Source organism: Boleophthalmus pectinirostris, unplaced genomic scaffold, assembly GCF_026225935.1.
Source record: "Boleophthalmus pectinirostris isolate CB_2022bp ecotype Guang Dong unplaced genomic scaffold, ASM2622593v1 HiC_scaffold_13, whole genome shotgun sequence".
Lineage (NCBI taxonomy): Eukaryota > Metazoa > Chordata > Actinopteri > Gobiiformes > Gobiidae > Boleophthalmus > Boleophthalmus pectinirostris.
In genome coordinates, this window is record NW_026571036.1 from 18956979 (window position 1) to 18974052 (window position 17074).

Below are 17074 nucleotides of genomic sequence, written 5' to 3' on the forward strand. Positions count from 1 at the left end.
TAAAAATAAGTGGTAAAACTGTAAACTGCTAGCAAGGCTGGTGCCATCTAGTGCCTCCGCTCAATTTCATTTCTCTCCAGCAACTAGGTCAGGAATCAGAATACACTGGACGGTTTACAAGAACTCTAGAAGTGCGATTTGGGGCACCAGCCAATCAGCAAAGAGCCATATATTCAGTGTTGTCAACGATTCGCGAAATCAAGGATTAAAAGCTGGAACAATGAGAATGTTTAGTGAATTTTATCAAGGGGAAAGATGTTATTGCCCTTCTTCCTACGGGATTTGGGAAAAGCTTAATATACCTGTTAGCCCCATTAGCGGCGCATTACATACGTCACGACCAAATAGCAGCAGTTGGTTAAATGAACAAAGTCGGGCGAACGATTTCTAAAACTGCGAGGTCAGATGGTTTCTATGAAGTGAAACCGGCTGATGAATCAGGCTTGTAAACTGCAGTCAAGTAATAAAAAGTCCCTTAATGGAGTATATTGTAACTATTAAATAAATCATACTCCCATCTCAAGTGGCTAGTTTTGTTGCAGAGCTTACTATGAATACGGTATAAACTCTGAATAAACTAATTAAGCTAATTTACTTTTTGAGCCAGTCCCAAGCCACAATTGGAAAAAAAAACAATGTGAAAAAACAATGTCAAACTCTACTTTACAGCTCTATCTCCGACTGCACTTGATTTTGGTATTTCCGCAACAGCCTCTTTAAAATGAACTATGTTGTTTATTAGTCAGTTGCCATCCTACAACATATGTTTGGTATTGCTTAAGGTGTCCCATTTCGACCCTGTGTCATAATGATAAATACATGCAGATGTTTGGACTATTAGACATCTGGTACCTTGGCATAGGAGTCATTATATTGCATCATAGTCTTGTTTAGCTGTCAAGCAACATACATGACTCCATTTTACTCCATATAAGTTGACAATATTTTCCTATTAAAAGCTCATAATACTTACGCATGGGAAATGTGTTTTTTATATTTTCTACACATTTTACCATGGATGCTTAAGTCATTTCCTTAACCACACTTCACAAATGAGAAGTCAACAATATTATTTTGAGGTTAATTTTTATCAGCTGTACCACATATTTGCAGAGAATACACAACTTTAATTACATTTTGTGTTTATTTGGATGATCCTACTTTATAGTTATTATGTCAGTGTGGTACAGTGGCGTTCAGTTGTATAATTTATCGTACTATTTTCTGTACATTTTCTGTGTCGCACTTTAAACTATGTTATTGTACCAGGCGGGCCTATATGTACAACTCATAAAATGTAAAATATATGGACTTTTACTATAGCTGTTGTAAGCATCTATCCCTTTATTCCTAGGAGTGATGAGAGCCCTTTGTGCAGACAGGAGGAGTGGGACCTGCTGCCTTCCTGTCAATTGATGATATAAGACATATGTTTATGTTCTTTTTGCCCAGATACAGCCTGTATATGTGAGCATGCATGTGTGTGTGTGTGCGTGTGTGTGTGTGGCAAAGGCGATGGGGGGTGGGAACTTGTTTACCGCTCCTCTCACGTTGCTCCTCTCAACGGGGGAAGAAAGACAGCCATAGCACAAGTTGGTGGAGTGAAAGTGCAGAGAGCTGGAGGTGAGTTCTTCCTGCGATAAAAATACTGACGGTGAGATGCTCTTAGAGGGTACTGCTACAAAAACCCTTTAGGCTTCTGAAGCAGCTCCAGCTTTGGCAATGTGCCTGCTGTGCTATGAAAACCTTAAACCAAAATCTCCTTAGTATAAAAATAAAATAAGGCTTTGTACTGAAACCTGCCAGTACAACTCATGGTAAGTATCCATAATACAGCATCAAAATATTTCACTGTGACCATGTTTAATAACCACAGCTATTCTACAGTAACTTTTTGACTTGTTTTTCCCATTCAAAAGACATAATATTCTAATTAAATTTCTGAAACCGAAGGATAATACAGGCTACGTGCCCAATATTAGATTCATTCAAGATTAAGTATTTTACCATGTTATTTTATTCATAACAAATAATCCAAATTATACAGTGCAACATAATAGCATACTGGGCTGTATGGGAGCAATATTCATGAATTCCTAGACCATTAAAGTAGCCAAGAGACAAAAGTTCTGGTAAAATAAAGTCACCATTTCATACTTTATTGTAGAGCCTGGTATGAATTCCAGGCACAATAGACAGTACGGGTTAATCCCATAGCACTAGGTTTAATACATAATACATTTAGTGTGGAGAAGTGTGTGAAGAGAGGGAAGCCTTAAATGAGCAGATCCTGAGGGTGAAGACTGCAGTAAAAGGGACCCAGCAGCCCCACAGCCTGCCAGCCCTGTGCTTGATTGGTCTCAGTGGGCAACTATGGATGGAGGGGAGAAATCCTATTTACATACAGTATACAAGCTGCACGTGCACGGACCACATGCAAGCTGTTCTGGCAGTAATGTTATGCAGCCAGGGCGTCTTGTTTGTCCTTCAAAAATGACTAGTTTTATATTTATCACTTATGTACAGTGGCGAAGGTTCAGCTGGGTTTATACAGCTCATGTGCGTACGATATTTAGCCAATCACAAGTCTCCTTTTCCACTGACATTTCAACAGTTTGCACTTGGTCTGGAAATAATACAAAAAGAAAAACTGTTACAGCTCTGTTGACATTTGAGTTATCGGAGTAAAGTTTTTGTGTTAAAATGGGGGAGTAGAATGAAATATTTCAGATTTATTTATTTATTTATTATAGACATGAACCTGTTGCGTGTCCGTCTCCTAGGCAGAACTTGCAACGCCTCTGCCGTCTTTGTAACAATGCCTGGATGACGGAGGGATTACAGTGACACACCTCTACTACTGATATGACTGTATGAATACTGGTAAACATACTTATCCTGCTTTTAAAATTGGATCACTGGAACATTTTTCAACGTGTTGTTAATTGCCAATGGTGACAAGTAGTAGTAACAAGCAGGTGTATCAAATAAAGTGGCCAGATGCATTCAGCGGACACTGCCTTGCTATGCTGCCTATTCAATGTGACTACTTCTTCTGCTGTAGGCTTGAAAGACTGACCGGCCACCTGCATTACCACGAAAGGAGAGAGAGGAGAAAGAGGAGGGAGAGGAGACAGAGGAGAGAGAGGAGGGAGGGGGCAGTGAGTACAAGAATGACATCACCTCTCCAGAAATGTCACCATTATCTCAAGCCCGAGCGTTAGCCGTCCACAAGAGGTGACATCATCCCCCTCCCTCCCTCTCTTTCTCTCTTTCTCTCTCTCTTTTTCCCTCTCCGTCTGTTTGTTTGTGTGAGTGTGCAAGGAAGCATTTTCAAAAGAGGCACGAGCGGTGTAGGATGTTTGTCTGCGCTTTTTATTCCATTGTACACCCAAAATTATTGTGCTTCAGTAAGAGGCTATTATTTAATGGAATACAATTTGCCTTGTGTATCCCAGTAGCACAAACAGGCAATTTTACAATCCAAGCTGCCCATTGCATATTATTTTAAATAACCAATTTATTATCATTATATTATAAAAGCCAATGAGGCTTCAAACTCTGGCAAAACAGCACTATGTTCTGAATATAAATTTAATAGGCTATGACCACAATAATAATCTCACTTAATGGAACTTAATAGAACATACTAACCCATTCAAACTAATTACAGTGCCACAGGATATACTGAGGTCCGTACTGTATAGACAAATGTAGACAGTGATAAATCATTGTCACCAACAGATGCCTCTTTAACGTAGCTTTACCTACATCACATAAAGAAAGACATCGACCGCAATATATACCAAATTATTATGTGAATCTCTCTAGTCTCACAAAAATGTATATTTCAGAATTTTGTCGCTACCATGATATCAATATTCAGACAATGTTTTAACAATGCATCAGGAATATGGAAAAACATGCCTTTAAATAAATGAGATTCAAGTCTAGCACATAATGTAAATGGACCATACAAATGACCACAAACAGGAAATATCACTTTGTTTGGGTCTCTTGCTGAAGTAATGATTTTAATTATAGAGACAATATATTCTGTTTTGGAATTCTAATTTTGCATATTTCCAAAACAAATTATTATACATTATACACTGTTTTGGAAATATGCAAAATTAGAATTCCAAAACAGAATATATTGTCTTCCATAATAGAATTTATTGTATATTTTTGGATATATCTCCCACATCTACTAGAAAACACACTGTCCTTCTAATAAGAGTTTTATCACAACTTTTAACTTCAAATTGATTCATAATTTTCAAACCATTCAACCATTCTACCTGTATAAAGACTATAAAAGTGCCCATTGCCTGCCCAGACTGAAACATGAATTGAACAACACAATCTGCCCTACATCCCAAGCCTTTTCATTGTCTAACAAAGTGGCCGACATGTCCCCCTTTAGCTCCCATTAGCCCTCTCTACTTTCTTCCTCCATGTCGCTGTTATCCTGACCTCTGTCATGTTGTTACACCATCTGAAGCCCCTGGCAGCTGCTGCTATAGTAACCCAATGAGACATGCCAGCCGTGCCATCACCGGGCCCAGTGCAAGTCCCAACACTCCCTCGGATAAACCCAGCGCTGATGACAGCCCACGCCACAGATGCCAAGTGCAACCCAAGCCACGAGATCGCCACGGTGACAGGTAAACGTGTCAGCATCGTCTACATGTTTAATTTAATGAGATGAAACAGGGGGAAGAGGGATTACAAAAGTACAAGTAGAAACTAAATGGCAAGGCCTACTCTACTGGGCACTCAAAGCACTTTACATCACACAGAAATGGGACAAGGTGGGTAGACTTTCTTGCCCAAGGACACAACAACTGTATGCACTGGAGCTGTGATCAAAATGCCAAACCGTGGGGCCCCAAATAATATTGAGGAACTTCAAAATACTTCTGTTACTTAAAAAAAAGTCTCAAGCAGTATAAGGACTAAAAAATATACTTAAGGTAAATGATTCTGGAAAGATTTTTGTGGATCCATAAACTAGCTTCCAAAAAAAGAGTAGTAGTATAAAAAAATAAATGTTTATACACTACCATAGCTATTTTCCACTCAGTATTTTATATTCAACCTCACCATTTAGCTGGACTTTTAAGTTTACGGGAAACTTCAAATAAGGCCTGTACTACACCCTGGAAAGTACATAATTGATGTTTTTTGGGCAAGATTTTTTGTATAAGATTTTAAATAAACTGACCACACTAAGAATAACTGTGAATCCTATAACTTCTATTACAGGTGTGTGTCATCCCACAAAAATTCGGTGAGTCAATGGCCCATTCATCGTACCTTTCTGGATTTACCAGAAATCCTTTATGCAAGTTAAATGGCTCATATTACACTATTTCCTGATCTATGTTATAATGTTGTTTCCTCATCAAAAACAGACCTGGAGTTGTGTTTTGTTTCATTCACACATGTTTAACTCACAAACACTGCATATTTAGGATGTGTTCTGTGTCTGAGTTTGTGTTTGAAGTGCTCCACTGTGTTTTTAAACTCCATACGCCTTCACTAGAATCATTTGGATAATTTCAGCCCCTGGAATTGCCAATCTCTAAAGATAAGAGGTAGCTGTTAACTTGAAAACTACAGCTCTATGGCATCGTGATGTGGAACAGAGGATTTTAGCTTTGGAGATAGAAAGGGTTAATCAAACATATATAAATTAAACAAAAGTATGTTTTTGATGAGGGAAGAACATAACATGGCTAAAAGCTCACAAGAGTCAATTTTTCGTAATATATGAACTTTAAAATGAAAATACTTTCTCTGTATAGTATTATTTTGAAGTGAAACACTATTATAGCAACATTTACTTTAAGAAGCCTAGTTGGCATTGATGCAAGCCGAATTTCATTTGCTTTGGAAACTGCACTAAACACGGAAACAATACAAGACAGCATTTCAGTTATTTTATTTGTGTCTTATTTTTATTCTGAAACTTTTGGCAGTTACTCAAAAGCATATTAAGTGAATTGTAGTTGTCACTTCTCAAGATAACATTTAAACCTTTATTTCCTCCACTGAACAATCTTTGTGTGAAAAAGACTGGTCCCACTGGTTTAGTCTGTCTGCATTACCAGTTTGACCTGTTTTTATTGCCCTGATGTTTTGAAGTCCCTCTAAACCTTATGAATCTTCAGTGTGACCTTTTACGGTTGTGCAGCTGGGGGCTAATTGTATATCATTTCCAAACAAAGGGGGCAGTATTGACGATGACCCTCTAAAGAGATGCATGATGGGAGATTTGTTTTATTTTTTGTTTGCAGAGCAGTAACTCTGGGACTCCAGCTGGGTCTCACCTCTATTGTAATGCGGGCTGGGTCTATAATCTACCCCAGGCCTGGACCTCTTCACACCTCACTGGACACCCAGACCTCCTGCTGTTTGGGCTCGACTTTATGGACCTCATCTATTACAGCCACAACACCTGTTTCCAATGCCTTCACATAGTCATCAACACTATTTGATTTAAGGGAGGAAATACAAAGTGATTTTAAGTTTGTGTAAGTTTGTATTTGATTGCTGCATCTAATGTTTTTGTTGTAAGTGTAGTAGTAGTAGTAGTAGTAGTAGTAGTAGTAGTAGTAGTAGTAGTAGTAGTAGTAGTGTTAGTTGTAGTAGTAGTAGTAGTTAAGGTGCAATAAATTTGCATTATCATCCTCATTAACAATTGGCAACAGTTTTGTGCAACTGGTGGGGAAAGGAAGGGCAGATTGCTTTGCTGAAATGTTTGAAATGTATTTTTAAAAAACTATATCTCCAATTAATAATTTTAGTAGTCAACTTATCAGCGATTTATTTATTCTTGATAAGCTGACTTTTTCCATTGTATATTGATATGCTGTAAATACAGTTGTAAATTCACAAAGGTAAAAATTCTAGACATAGAAGATATATATAGTGTATTGATAAAAATCTGAAATTGTTTATTCTTGTTTGATGTTTTTATTTATAAAGTTATAAAGGTCTTTTAGTGCATGTTTTAGAGTCTATATAATCTACTTAACAATTACAATTAACAAAATATGATTATGATTATTTAAATAGTTGACTACTCACAATTATTATTTATTTTTTAATATTTATTCCCATAAATCTTTGCAGCCCTATTAAGTATATATGTATATATCTATGGTTGCGTATAAAGAGAAATACTTGAAAACCCAATGTAATCTAAACATCTATAAGTTATCTATAAGGTACTTAATATATTCATACATATATACTTTTTATTGTAGATTATAGATTACACATAGTAAACACACCTAATACTAATAGCTCCAAACCCCCCCCCATTCCTTTACTTGTCCAGGTGTCCGTCCTTGTGGTCAAAGGTGAACAAATACAGGCTCTAGAGGCCGAGTCAAACCATTAACCAGAGCGATGATGTCAGCAGTTTGACCCCAGAGGTCATCCATGGGACAATGAGGAGTCAGCGGTCATTAAGGGAAAGATAAATACACCAAGCTCATCCAAGTGACATAAGGTGAGCGTAAATGTGAAATGAGGTAGATGAAAGCATACCTCTCTCACACGGGCCCTCGGGTGGGGTCTGTAGTCTGGTTTGAGGTGGGTACCTTGTCCACAGTAAGAGTATATACCTCACAAAACCGCTGAATCTTAAAATATGCAGCAGTATTTATCTTTAAGGTGGGATTAAATTTAAAAGGAATATGAGCAGAAGTGTAGTGTTGGGAGAATAAAACCTGGTGTGATGAATCCTCTAGTGGATAGAGACTGAACTGCTGTCTTCACTAATCAGACCTGACAGGGGGATTTTAAGACTGGCAATGTTACAGGTGGTACATTTATACATTAATATGTTAATACATATTTATAATCATGTACCATATTGTATAATTTACAGGAGACCTGTTTCAAAAAGTTGTTGAATTATTTATTTTATGGCAAACTTTTAGTTCTTTTGCATAATTAACTAGACTTAAAATACAGAGGAAAGTTGCTTGGGCTACTGTCTAATCTATGTAATAGAAGAGGTTTTGTATATTTTTGAAGAAATTAAATACATTTGAAAGAATTTGTATAATTGATCATAATTCCACATATAATTTTTAAACAATTACACAATAATTACTTTTAAAAAAAAATCTATAAACTGTAGTACTAAATGTCTTTACAAGTCTGATATAGACTTGTAAGCAATTTGATATCAATCAGTGTTGTTAACATTGAATTTGAGGTTCATTTAAATAAATAAATAACAAGAATAAGAATAATAATTAAGTATTATATGATGAAATTATGAAAAAGGATTTTTTGGGTTGATTCCCCTTTGCAACATGATCCTAAATATAAAGTTACCACAACATTACCTATCCTAAAATAGTTATAGAGGATAAACAAATTAGTACTTAGAAACCAAACCAATGGTTGTAAGTCTATTATAATCATCCCCCAATCCTTAGCATGTATCCTGACACTGCTGACACACTCTTCATTTTATCAACACCTTCTTCACACATAATAACAACATTACTGGAATTACTATGAGAAATATTATTAGACTCACTGTTGCAAAGAAACAAATACTTTCTATTCATCACCTCAGTCGATCCATCTCTAGAGAGGTGCAAGAAACATGGGCATACCAGAGTACCACCTGTGTTCCCCTGGGAGTGCCTAGCTAAATTCTGGCCCGGCTCCACCCTGAGATGTGGGGAGTGTGCTGATTTGGGCGGTGGCGTGTCCTAAATGGTTGCTGTTAATGATCCTATATTGCCCCTGAACACTGAATCCATTGTATGTGCTTAAGCCTATAGCATTTCACTGCGTGTGACTGCTACTGTCTAAAAGCTGGAAGGGGAGAGAGCGAGAGGGGCACCTGTTATAGATTCTTGCCCTTGACAGTGCACTGGTTGTGGGGTACGGTGGGTGTGGCCTGTTCCCTGAGTGCCCCAGACTTGAACTCCTCTCACAGCTGTCAGGCGATCCAGTACCCCCAATAGTACCTACAGCAGAGGGGAGGAGTGAGTGAAGAAAGTGCCCCTGACAAGACAACTGCTTTACATATTTGTGTATGATAATATATTCATACACATATCCACACATACAATATCAGGCTACATATACAGTGTGGAAGGGCAGGATTACACTCTTCACCCTTTCTCTTGCACAGAGTTGCTTTAATTTTATATTTTAATTGTTAACTTACAACCTGAGAATACAAAAAAAAAAAAAAAAAAAAAAAAAAAAAAAATCTGAACTCTGTAAATAATTGTTTACACAAGTAAAATAACCTAAATACAATTTAAGACATAATAATGCAAATAGTCAGTCTGAGGTAAAAGCTATTGAAAAGCAAATATTTATCTTTATTTGATCAAAAAAATGTATAAGGTTAGTGATTAACAAATGTGAAATACAATAAATAACAATAGTAAACAAATTAATAATAAGCCTATAACACAATTAGTGTAACTACTTTAAACAGATGTTTTTTCATAGGCAGTAGTGCCATCTGGTGTCCATTAGATGTAATCACATGTATTTATTCAGAGCAAGAGTCTCAACACATTTTAAAGGGATTGCTGCAGTTTATTTACTGAATGGCAAAAATATTCTTAATTACCAATTACTATAATTTTGTTTCTGGATTGTAGTAAGACAATTTTATACTCCCCGCCTCTCCCCACATATATAATTCTACAGAAATTCTCTATTTTAGCTACTCACGTGGTCTAATAATCCATATTAAACCCTCGCAGGCCCACTTCACTAGACGCTTGAGGATATTCGCCATATTTGTTTTTGGTTGAGGTTTGGAGCAATAAGGAAGTACAGGGGCCCACAGCAGTGAGTGGAGGTGAGGGAGTGGCCACCTGACACTTCTGCTCGACTAACAGTACACTGAGCTCCACTCCAACACAGGAATAAACTTTTTTCTAACTGATCTATATTTAGTGCTGTTATGATCGGACCGGATGAATCATAATTTAGATCCTCACTGTAGTGCGTCCAAACTTTTTGCCAGGTGAGTAACAGTACTGACTAATACCGAGTTACCTATGACCAGTGCTTGTGGACAAGTGTACACCTCCGCTCAGAAAAATGTATCCAACCAGATCTGCATAATTAATGTTTTCTTATAAATACAATTGGACTTTTAACTGTAGATTTCAAGAGTCTGTTTTTGTATTTGAGACATTTTAAACAGGCTGATAGTATCTGTGAGGAGAGGAACTGTGAGGTTACAGCCTTGCTTTCTTATCAGTGCAAGTCTGTGCAGGTGAAGCAGCAGCGAGCCGCATTCCTCCGCCCGGGATAAGACGGTGCAATGTGCAGACCCTCAGCAAAACACTGTTTAGGAATAGCCCTGTCTGAGACCTGCCTTTGTTGACACAGTCTGCCAAAACAGGCCTTTTACTTTCTACAACTACATTTAGACAGCTTAGACATTTGGGCGTATAGGCTACAACTTATGTTCACTATGACCACATGGCAGGTTATTTTACAGAAACTAAAAGGAAGAAAGCATACTTTTAATTTAATAATTGTCTGTATGCCTATAGAACATAATAGAGATGCAGATTTAAGTTTAAACGTGGTAATAATGCAGCCACTGCATGTCATGACAGAGTGCGGTTGCATTGAGTCAGGGTTTCTCAGTATGAGTGAACAAATAATAAGAGGAATGTGTTCAAGTAATTAACCTGGAGGCTATAAAGTAAAAAATTATGTTATAGACCAAAATGTCTTTGAATACGTGAGTGAGTACCTTTCTATAGCACATCTTTAGTAACTGCTGTCTACTGCTCACTTTCAGTGAACTTTCTCCTCTCCTGCTGTGGAATTTCTTTCACATTTGTGACAATCTGTTGTCCTAAATCAGTAGCTGTCATGAATGTGTTCACTTGTGACATTTAAAGAAAACCTCAGATTTCAAAGTATTTTGCAAAAGTTAGTTTCTTTTCATGCAACAGACTTATCAGTTATGAAATATTACACTTTATGAGATTATAATTATCTTGTGGTGATTCACTGATAAATATCTCCGGAAATAGTTGTTACCATAACAACTCAAGTGTGAACACGACAGCATTTGTGAGTGTGCCGGCCCTAAGTGAGAACTGATTGTTCTTAAGTTTGCTGTGTTTAGGACCTCTTGCATTATTTCCTGTTGAATTAAGATCATCTCCAATTTGTCATGTACAATAATTGCAAGTGATGACTGCTAATGTACCCTATGGCTTAGCATTATCTGTAACTTTGTTTTGTCACATAAGTCAGAGATGACAGGCCTTGTTCCCTTTATGAAGCTCTGAACCTATTTCAGATGATGACATTACCCAGTCATAGATATCCACTGATTATGTATATATATATATGTGTGTGTGTGTGTGTGTGTATATATATATATATATATATATATATATATATATATATATATATATATATATATATATATACACACCATTATATTAAGAGCTCATTATTTGGCTATGTTTTATTTGTCCCAACTATGAAGAATACCAACATCAGGTGCACATCCCTTTTCGTCTTCTTTCAGTTCTGCACTAAACACACAGTTACACATAACACTCCCACTCGGCCGCGTTGCTGCTGCTGGGGAATTTGTGGCCTGAGGCAAACACAACACAAGCCTCTGACAGCAGACACAGCCTGGGAGAAAACCTGGCTCCTTTTTACCCATTTAGGAAAGAAGCACTTTGGACAGCCACAGGGCACTTGTTTGAGGACATTGCACTGGGGTATGTAGTGAGGTGTGTTCTTATTGTTTTAAGTGTGACTGTGACTGTTTGCTGCGTCAGTATAAAAGAATATGCTATTCACAACTTTCTATAAAAAAGCATTGATATTTTTCTTTGATTAATTATTATGTCTTTTAGAATGAAAACTATTTAGCCCCAAGAGGCTGGAGAAATAAAATGTCATTGCATTCATTCAGTGTTTGGTTTAGTGTTGTCATGTCTGATTACAACACTACTTCTTGTTTAACGCATGTATGTTTCTGGTTGTTCGCTAATCACCACAGTGCATCTGTATTTGATAAAGGTTGATTTTACCACTACACTTTTAAAATTAGATGTCTTGACAATGTCTGACTTTTGTTTCACAAGTCAATTATCACTTCTTGTTCTCGGATAGAAAAGAATACTTGAATTTCTGATGTTATTAGTCACGTAGACAAAAATGCTGTAAGCTCTATTATGTAATGAACAGGTCAGTGTTGTAATGCAAGAGACGGGGTTATTATGCTTTGAACACTGCGTAGTAAAATATTATCACTCATCTGTACAATATTATAGTTAAAGGACCCATATCATTATCATTTTCTGATCTATGTTATAACATTGTTTCCTTGTCAAAATTCACACGTTTATTTAGGTTATGTTTTTCTCTCAAAATGAAAATTCCACCTTGTGATGTCACACGGTAATACAGGAAGTGCTAAACTCCATAGACCTTCACAAATCATTTTGATAATTTCAGCTCTATAACTACTCATCTCTTCTGAACAAAGGGTAAAAGTAAATTGTAGCTTTTATCTTGAAAACTACCACCTTTCACAGTGTGGAACAGAGTATTTTGAGCTTTGGAGATGTAGACAGAATAATAATGAATTACTTAAACATATGTGAATGAAACAAACAGCTCCAGGTATGTTTTTGAGGAGGTAACAACTTTATAACATGGCTTAAAGCTCACAAGTCAATTTAAATGCTTTTCTTTTTATGGGACTTTTAAATTTTGCTAGTAAATTTTCTTGACTAGATCTTATTGTGGTGGGTGATTTAACAATATTTATTTTGACTTGTGATATAACCCAAACACAGTAGCATTTCCACTTTCACCCCCAACTCTCCTATTGGTCAGCCGTTGTCATGAATGAGTGACTGACGTATCTAACTAACCAATCACAATCAAACATGAACCGTAAGAACAAGCAGATTCTAGCTACATTAGGGTTTAACGATTTGGGAAAAATATCTGCGATTTTCCAGACAAACATGGTGATTGTGATTAGATTTGGCAAGGCAAGTTTGCAATTCAGGTTTTAATAATAGGATTCTGTTTAAAGCTGCATTGTGTAATTTTTTTAATGGAGGGTCTGTCAAATGCCTTTCTCCATGGAGAAACCTTTCTGTCGTCACAAAGATCAAACCAGATCAAGTTACAAGTCTGATCTTTGGTAGATACTGTTGTAAATATTTTTGAGCTGTAAAACTGCCTGTAATTGAATAAATGTAAGTTAGAGCTGTTTAATGTCATACTGTGGAACATTCCAGGCAGAGTAATGACATATCCATAGAAACAGGCAGGTAACATACCTCCAAAAAGTTACACAGTGCACCTTTAAACGTTATATTTTACATGCATCCAAGATTTGAAAAAAATCTGAAAATTTGAAACAGGAATTGGCAAACTAATACAAGAATTACATTTCAGAACATGTTTGTAGAGCTCTAAACTAAAGGGTTATTTCTTTGGGGAAATTATTGTACTTAAAACATGTTCACTTTAGTGATTTGCTAATTGCATCCATTCAAATTGTAATTACTATATATCTTGCAGCCCTAGTTTTAGAGACAATATGAAGCTACGCATGTACAAAAAAACAAAAATTTAAATCATGACCAGAAAAGTGTAGTATTTTTTTTCCATCACATTCTGGTATCTTGTGTAGTTGATTGATTTTAGCAAATATCTGTTGCAGGATGCTGATATGAAGCGGCCCCTCCCTCAGTGAAGATGTATGAGGTGATGTCCGGAGACACTCTGGCCTGGAAAGTGCCCCCTCCTAGGACCAGCGACTCCGACTCCAACCCCGACCAAACCCAGTTCACCGGAGAAGTCAAGATCCTCAAAGTGTGCTTTTGCAACAACAACACGCTGGGCAAGAACTTTAAACTCGTTAAATGTGACAGCTCGTGGCAAATTAGGGTGAGCCTCAAATATTTAAGAGAATCCGTGTTGACATGTCATTACAGTACAGATAGATACTAGTGTTTTAGGCAACTTGATACTGTCATGATGATCAGCTGTTGTTTGAGACTGATTTCAGTGTTTTCTATTCATTTACAACTAGGGCTGTAAAAAAAGTTTAAACTAGATTTGAACAAATATCAGTACTGAATATTTATAGGACAAAATTTGACAATTTTGGAATAGTTTTGATATAATTTAATTTAGTCTTTATTTGAAGGGACATTAAGATCATAAAAACATAGATGTTACACACCAGATTATTGCTAAATAGTTTCCATCTGCAATCCATGATTTACAGAAATAAATTATACATGTATGGATACCTGTATTATATGTGTATGGACTTGGACTCATCTCAAAAAGTGTTTTATTATCATTGTGAATCAGAATACCCTGTATTTCTACAGCAACACATGCATAATGTCACCTTTAGAGCAGAAAGAGGACCCAAAATGCAGGACTGCACTTGAAAAGTTGTTTAATTAAAACTTAGAACAAACAAACACAAAGATCCAAACAGACATGGCACTGACAATGAACCGACAAAGGGCAGAGGAGAACAGAGGGTATAATTGGACACAGATGAAGGAGACACGGGTGAAACAAACAGTCTTACAGGAACATGAAGTAAAACTTAAAACACACACATCTAGAATAACATCAGAATTAACATCAAAATAAAACCTAGTAAAGGTTAATAAAGTAACTAAAATTAACACCATGACTACATAATTTCTTTTGTGTGAAAACAGAACCACTGCTTCTGTTTTGTAAGTCGTTAGTGGTCAAATAGTGGTCATTAAATATCTGTCATTCTCATCAAAATAACAATTTTACATTTTCACTTCTCTGATCTTATCTACATTTCACTTCACATTTCATTGCCAAAGTGAAATTAAACTAAACTAACTAAAGTTATAAGAAATTTGCTTGTTCATTTAAGGGTGCACTGTGTAAGATTTCTAATGGACGATCTGCCACCTGCTTGTCTGCACTACACTACATTACAATTTAGCTCTGTGGAGATTCGCCCCTATTCAGAGAAGGAATTTTTTATCTTTTTGAGCAATAGAAACTCATAATGAATAAACGCTAGATGGACAGGTTTAATGTCATACCATGTTTAATGTCATACCATGGAACATTCCAGGGAAAGTCATAACAAAAATTTATAGATACACTTCTACCACAGAGGGTACAACAGACTTTGTACCAATGCCAAGCTGTTGCTGAATGCAGAAATTTCCTAAAACATGTAAACAAGGCTGAAAAATCTTAAAAATGTAAATGCCTTGTAGTAACACTAATAAAAATGCGATTATTGATTTCAGTTTTTGATTTTCTCATGTTAATCAGATTGCATTAAGATACACATGCTTGGTTTCAGGCAATCATCCGCTCCATTCTGATCAGTGGCCGTTTGGGGCCGAACATTCAACACACAGGATGTTATGGTCTTCTGTTGAAACACCTGAAGTCTGAGGAAATCCACTGGCTGCACCCCGACCTGACTGTGGGTGAAGTGGAGCAACGCTATGAGAGCCATCATGTGGAGGCCGAGTGGAGGTATGCCTGCCATCAATGAAGAAACTAACTTATGTGGTCAGGTGATCCTTTAGGTATTTAAAGCATTATTCAGGCATTTCATTTGATGGTGTCATAATCAAGCTCATAAGCAGTAATCTTTAAGTGCATTTATAGGTTAGAAGTTGTAGCCTTTGTGCTACGCTAGTTCCAAAATGTCACTTTAAAAAACAAATCTTAAAGTGTCCATTTAAAATCATTTAAACTTTAAACAGGTTGATTTATTTTTGAGAATCTACATGAGCTTACAAAGAGTATCTTAATGTAAAATTTCAAGTGTAGGTGTCTTTGGCCAGAAAAAGTGTCATTATAGTGTTAAATCTGAGTAGTATGTTATAATGTCTTGTGTCTTGTGTCTTGTGTTTTTCTGTGCAGATATGATCTCCGCATTAGATATATTCCTGTCAATTTCCTGGAGAAATTTCAAGATGACAGATCTACATTAGTCTATTTTTATCAACAAGTAACTCATTTTTTACAAATACATTCTACTTTTTTAATGTTTTTTTTTTGTTTGTTTGTTTTTTGCATTGATGAATATGTATTTTTGTAGGTGCGTAGTGACTATATGCAGTATCATGCCACAAAAGTCAGTGATGGGATGGCTCTGCAGCTTGGCTGTTTGGAGATTAGGTGGGTCAGATGTTAGAAACCATGCAATGTGTAAGGGAGAATCTCACTGTTTTATGTAATCACAGGAGGTTTTATAAAGATATGAATGCAAAGGGTCTCGAAAAGAAATCCAACTTTGAGCTGCTTGAGTAAGTTTTTCCTTGCTTTATATTACTTTACTAGTATTTATTTCAAATATGCCAAATCCCTGAAACTCCACCTTTTGCACAGGAAAGAGGTGGGCCTGGACCTTTTCTTCCCTCAGCAGTTGATAAACAGCATGAAGGTAACCTTGTAGTATAGTGTTTGTAAGTAAACACATGGTTCACTATTCAGGCCTGAATGTCCTTGTTATAACTCAGTCCAAACAGTTACGGAAAATGATCCAACAAACGTTCCTACAATATGCCTCTCTCAAAGAGGACAACTGCATGATCAAGTTCTTTGAGACCCTCAGAGACTGTGTCAGCTATGATGAGGAGGTTTTCCCCTGTGAACTAGTGGTGAGTAATGCTACCAACAACTGCACTTATTTTGGCCTGAGCAGCTCTTCTCCTTTGCTATAAAGAACCTTATCCAATCCTATTCCCTGCAACCTCTTTTTCATACAGACTATCTTCACTTTCACCATTCAATATCCCATTTTCTTTCTTGTGCAAAATAAGCCAGTGAAATGAGGACATCTATTGCATGTATTTATACCTTTTTGACATTTGTATTTTCTTGGTGTGATTGAATTATTAAAAATACGGTCTACATAAAATTTGTTTATCTAAGCTATTCTGTTTATCCGTCCTTCAGAAACATCTTTAAATACTTACAGTTGTTTTTATTGTACAATAAACACAAAAATAAAAACATAACAAAAGACTAA

The 17074-nt window shown here is 36.5% G+C and overlaps 1 protein-coding gene across 4 annotated transcripts in view; it reads left to right on the forward strand.

Annotated features, from left to right (window-relative positions):
* ptk2bb (protein tyrosine kinase 2 beta, b) overlaps window positions 1–17074 on the forward strand; it is a 43782-nt gene that overhangs the window by 19964 nt on the left and 6744 nt on the right. Inside the window, exons 3-14 of one of the 4 annotated variants that reach the window (XM_055149110.1) lie at window positions 3065–3237; window positions 4505–4667; window positions 5269–5293; window positions 6303–6539; window positions 7349–7522; window positions 13733–13959; window positions 15392–15570; window positions 15964–16051; window positions 16142–16221; window positions 16287–16349; window positions 16432–16486; window positions 16563–16703. In XM_055149110.1, coding sequence (XP_055005085.1) covers window positions 13768–13959; window positions 15392–15570; window positions 15964–16051; window positions 16142–16221; window positions 16287–16349; window positions 16432–16486; window positions 16563–16703 — 798 coding nt within the window. In that variant the 5' untranslated portion in view covers window positions 3065–3237; window positions 4505–4667; window positions 5269–5293; ... (1 more) ...; window positions 7349–7522; window positions 13733–13767. Of the gene's footprint in view, window positions 1–3064; window positions 3238–4504; window positions 4668–5268; window positions 5294–6302; window positions 6540–7348; window positions 7523–9854; window positions 10028–11638; window positions 11766–13732; window positions 13960–15391; window positions 15571–15963; window positions 16052–16141; window positions 16222–16286; window positions 16350–16431; window positions 16487–16562; window positions 16704–17074 lie in introns of those variants that run through there. The other 3 variants (XM_055149112.1, XM_055149109.1, XM_055149111.1) reach the window with 3 other exon arrangements.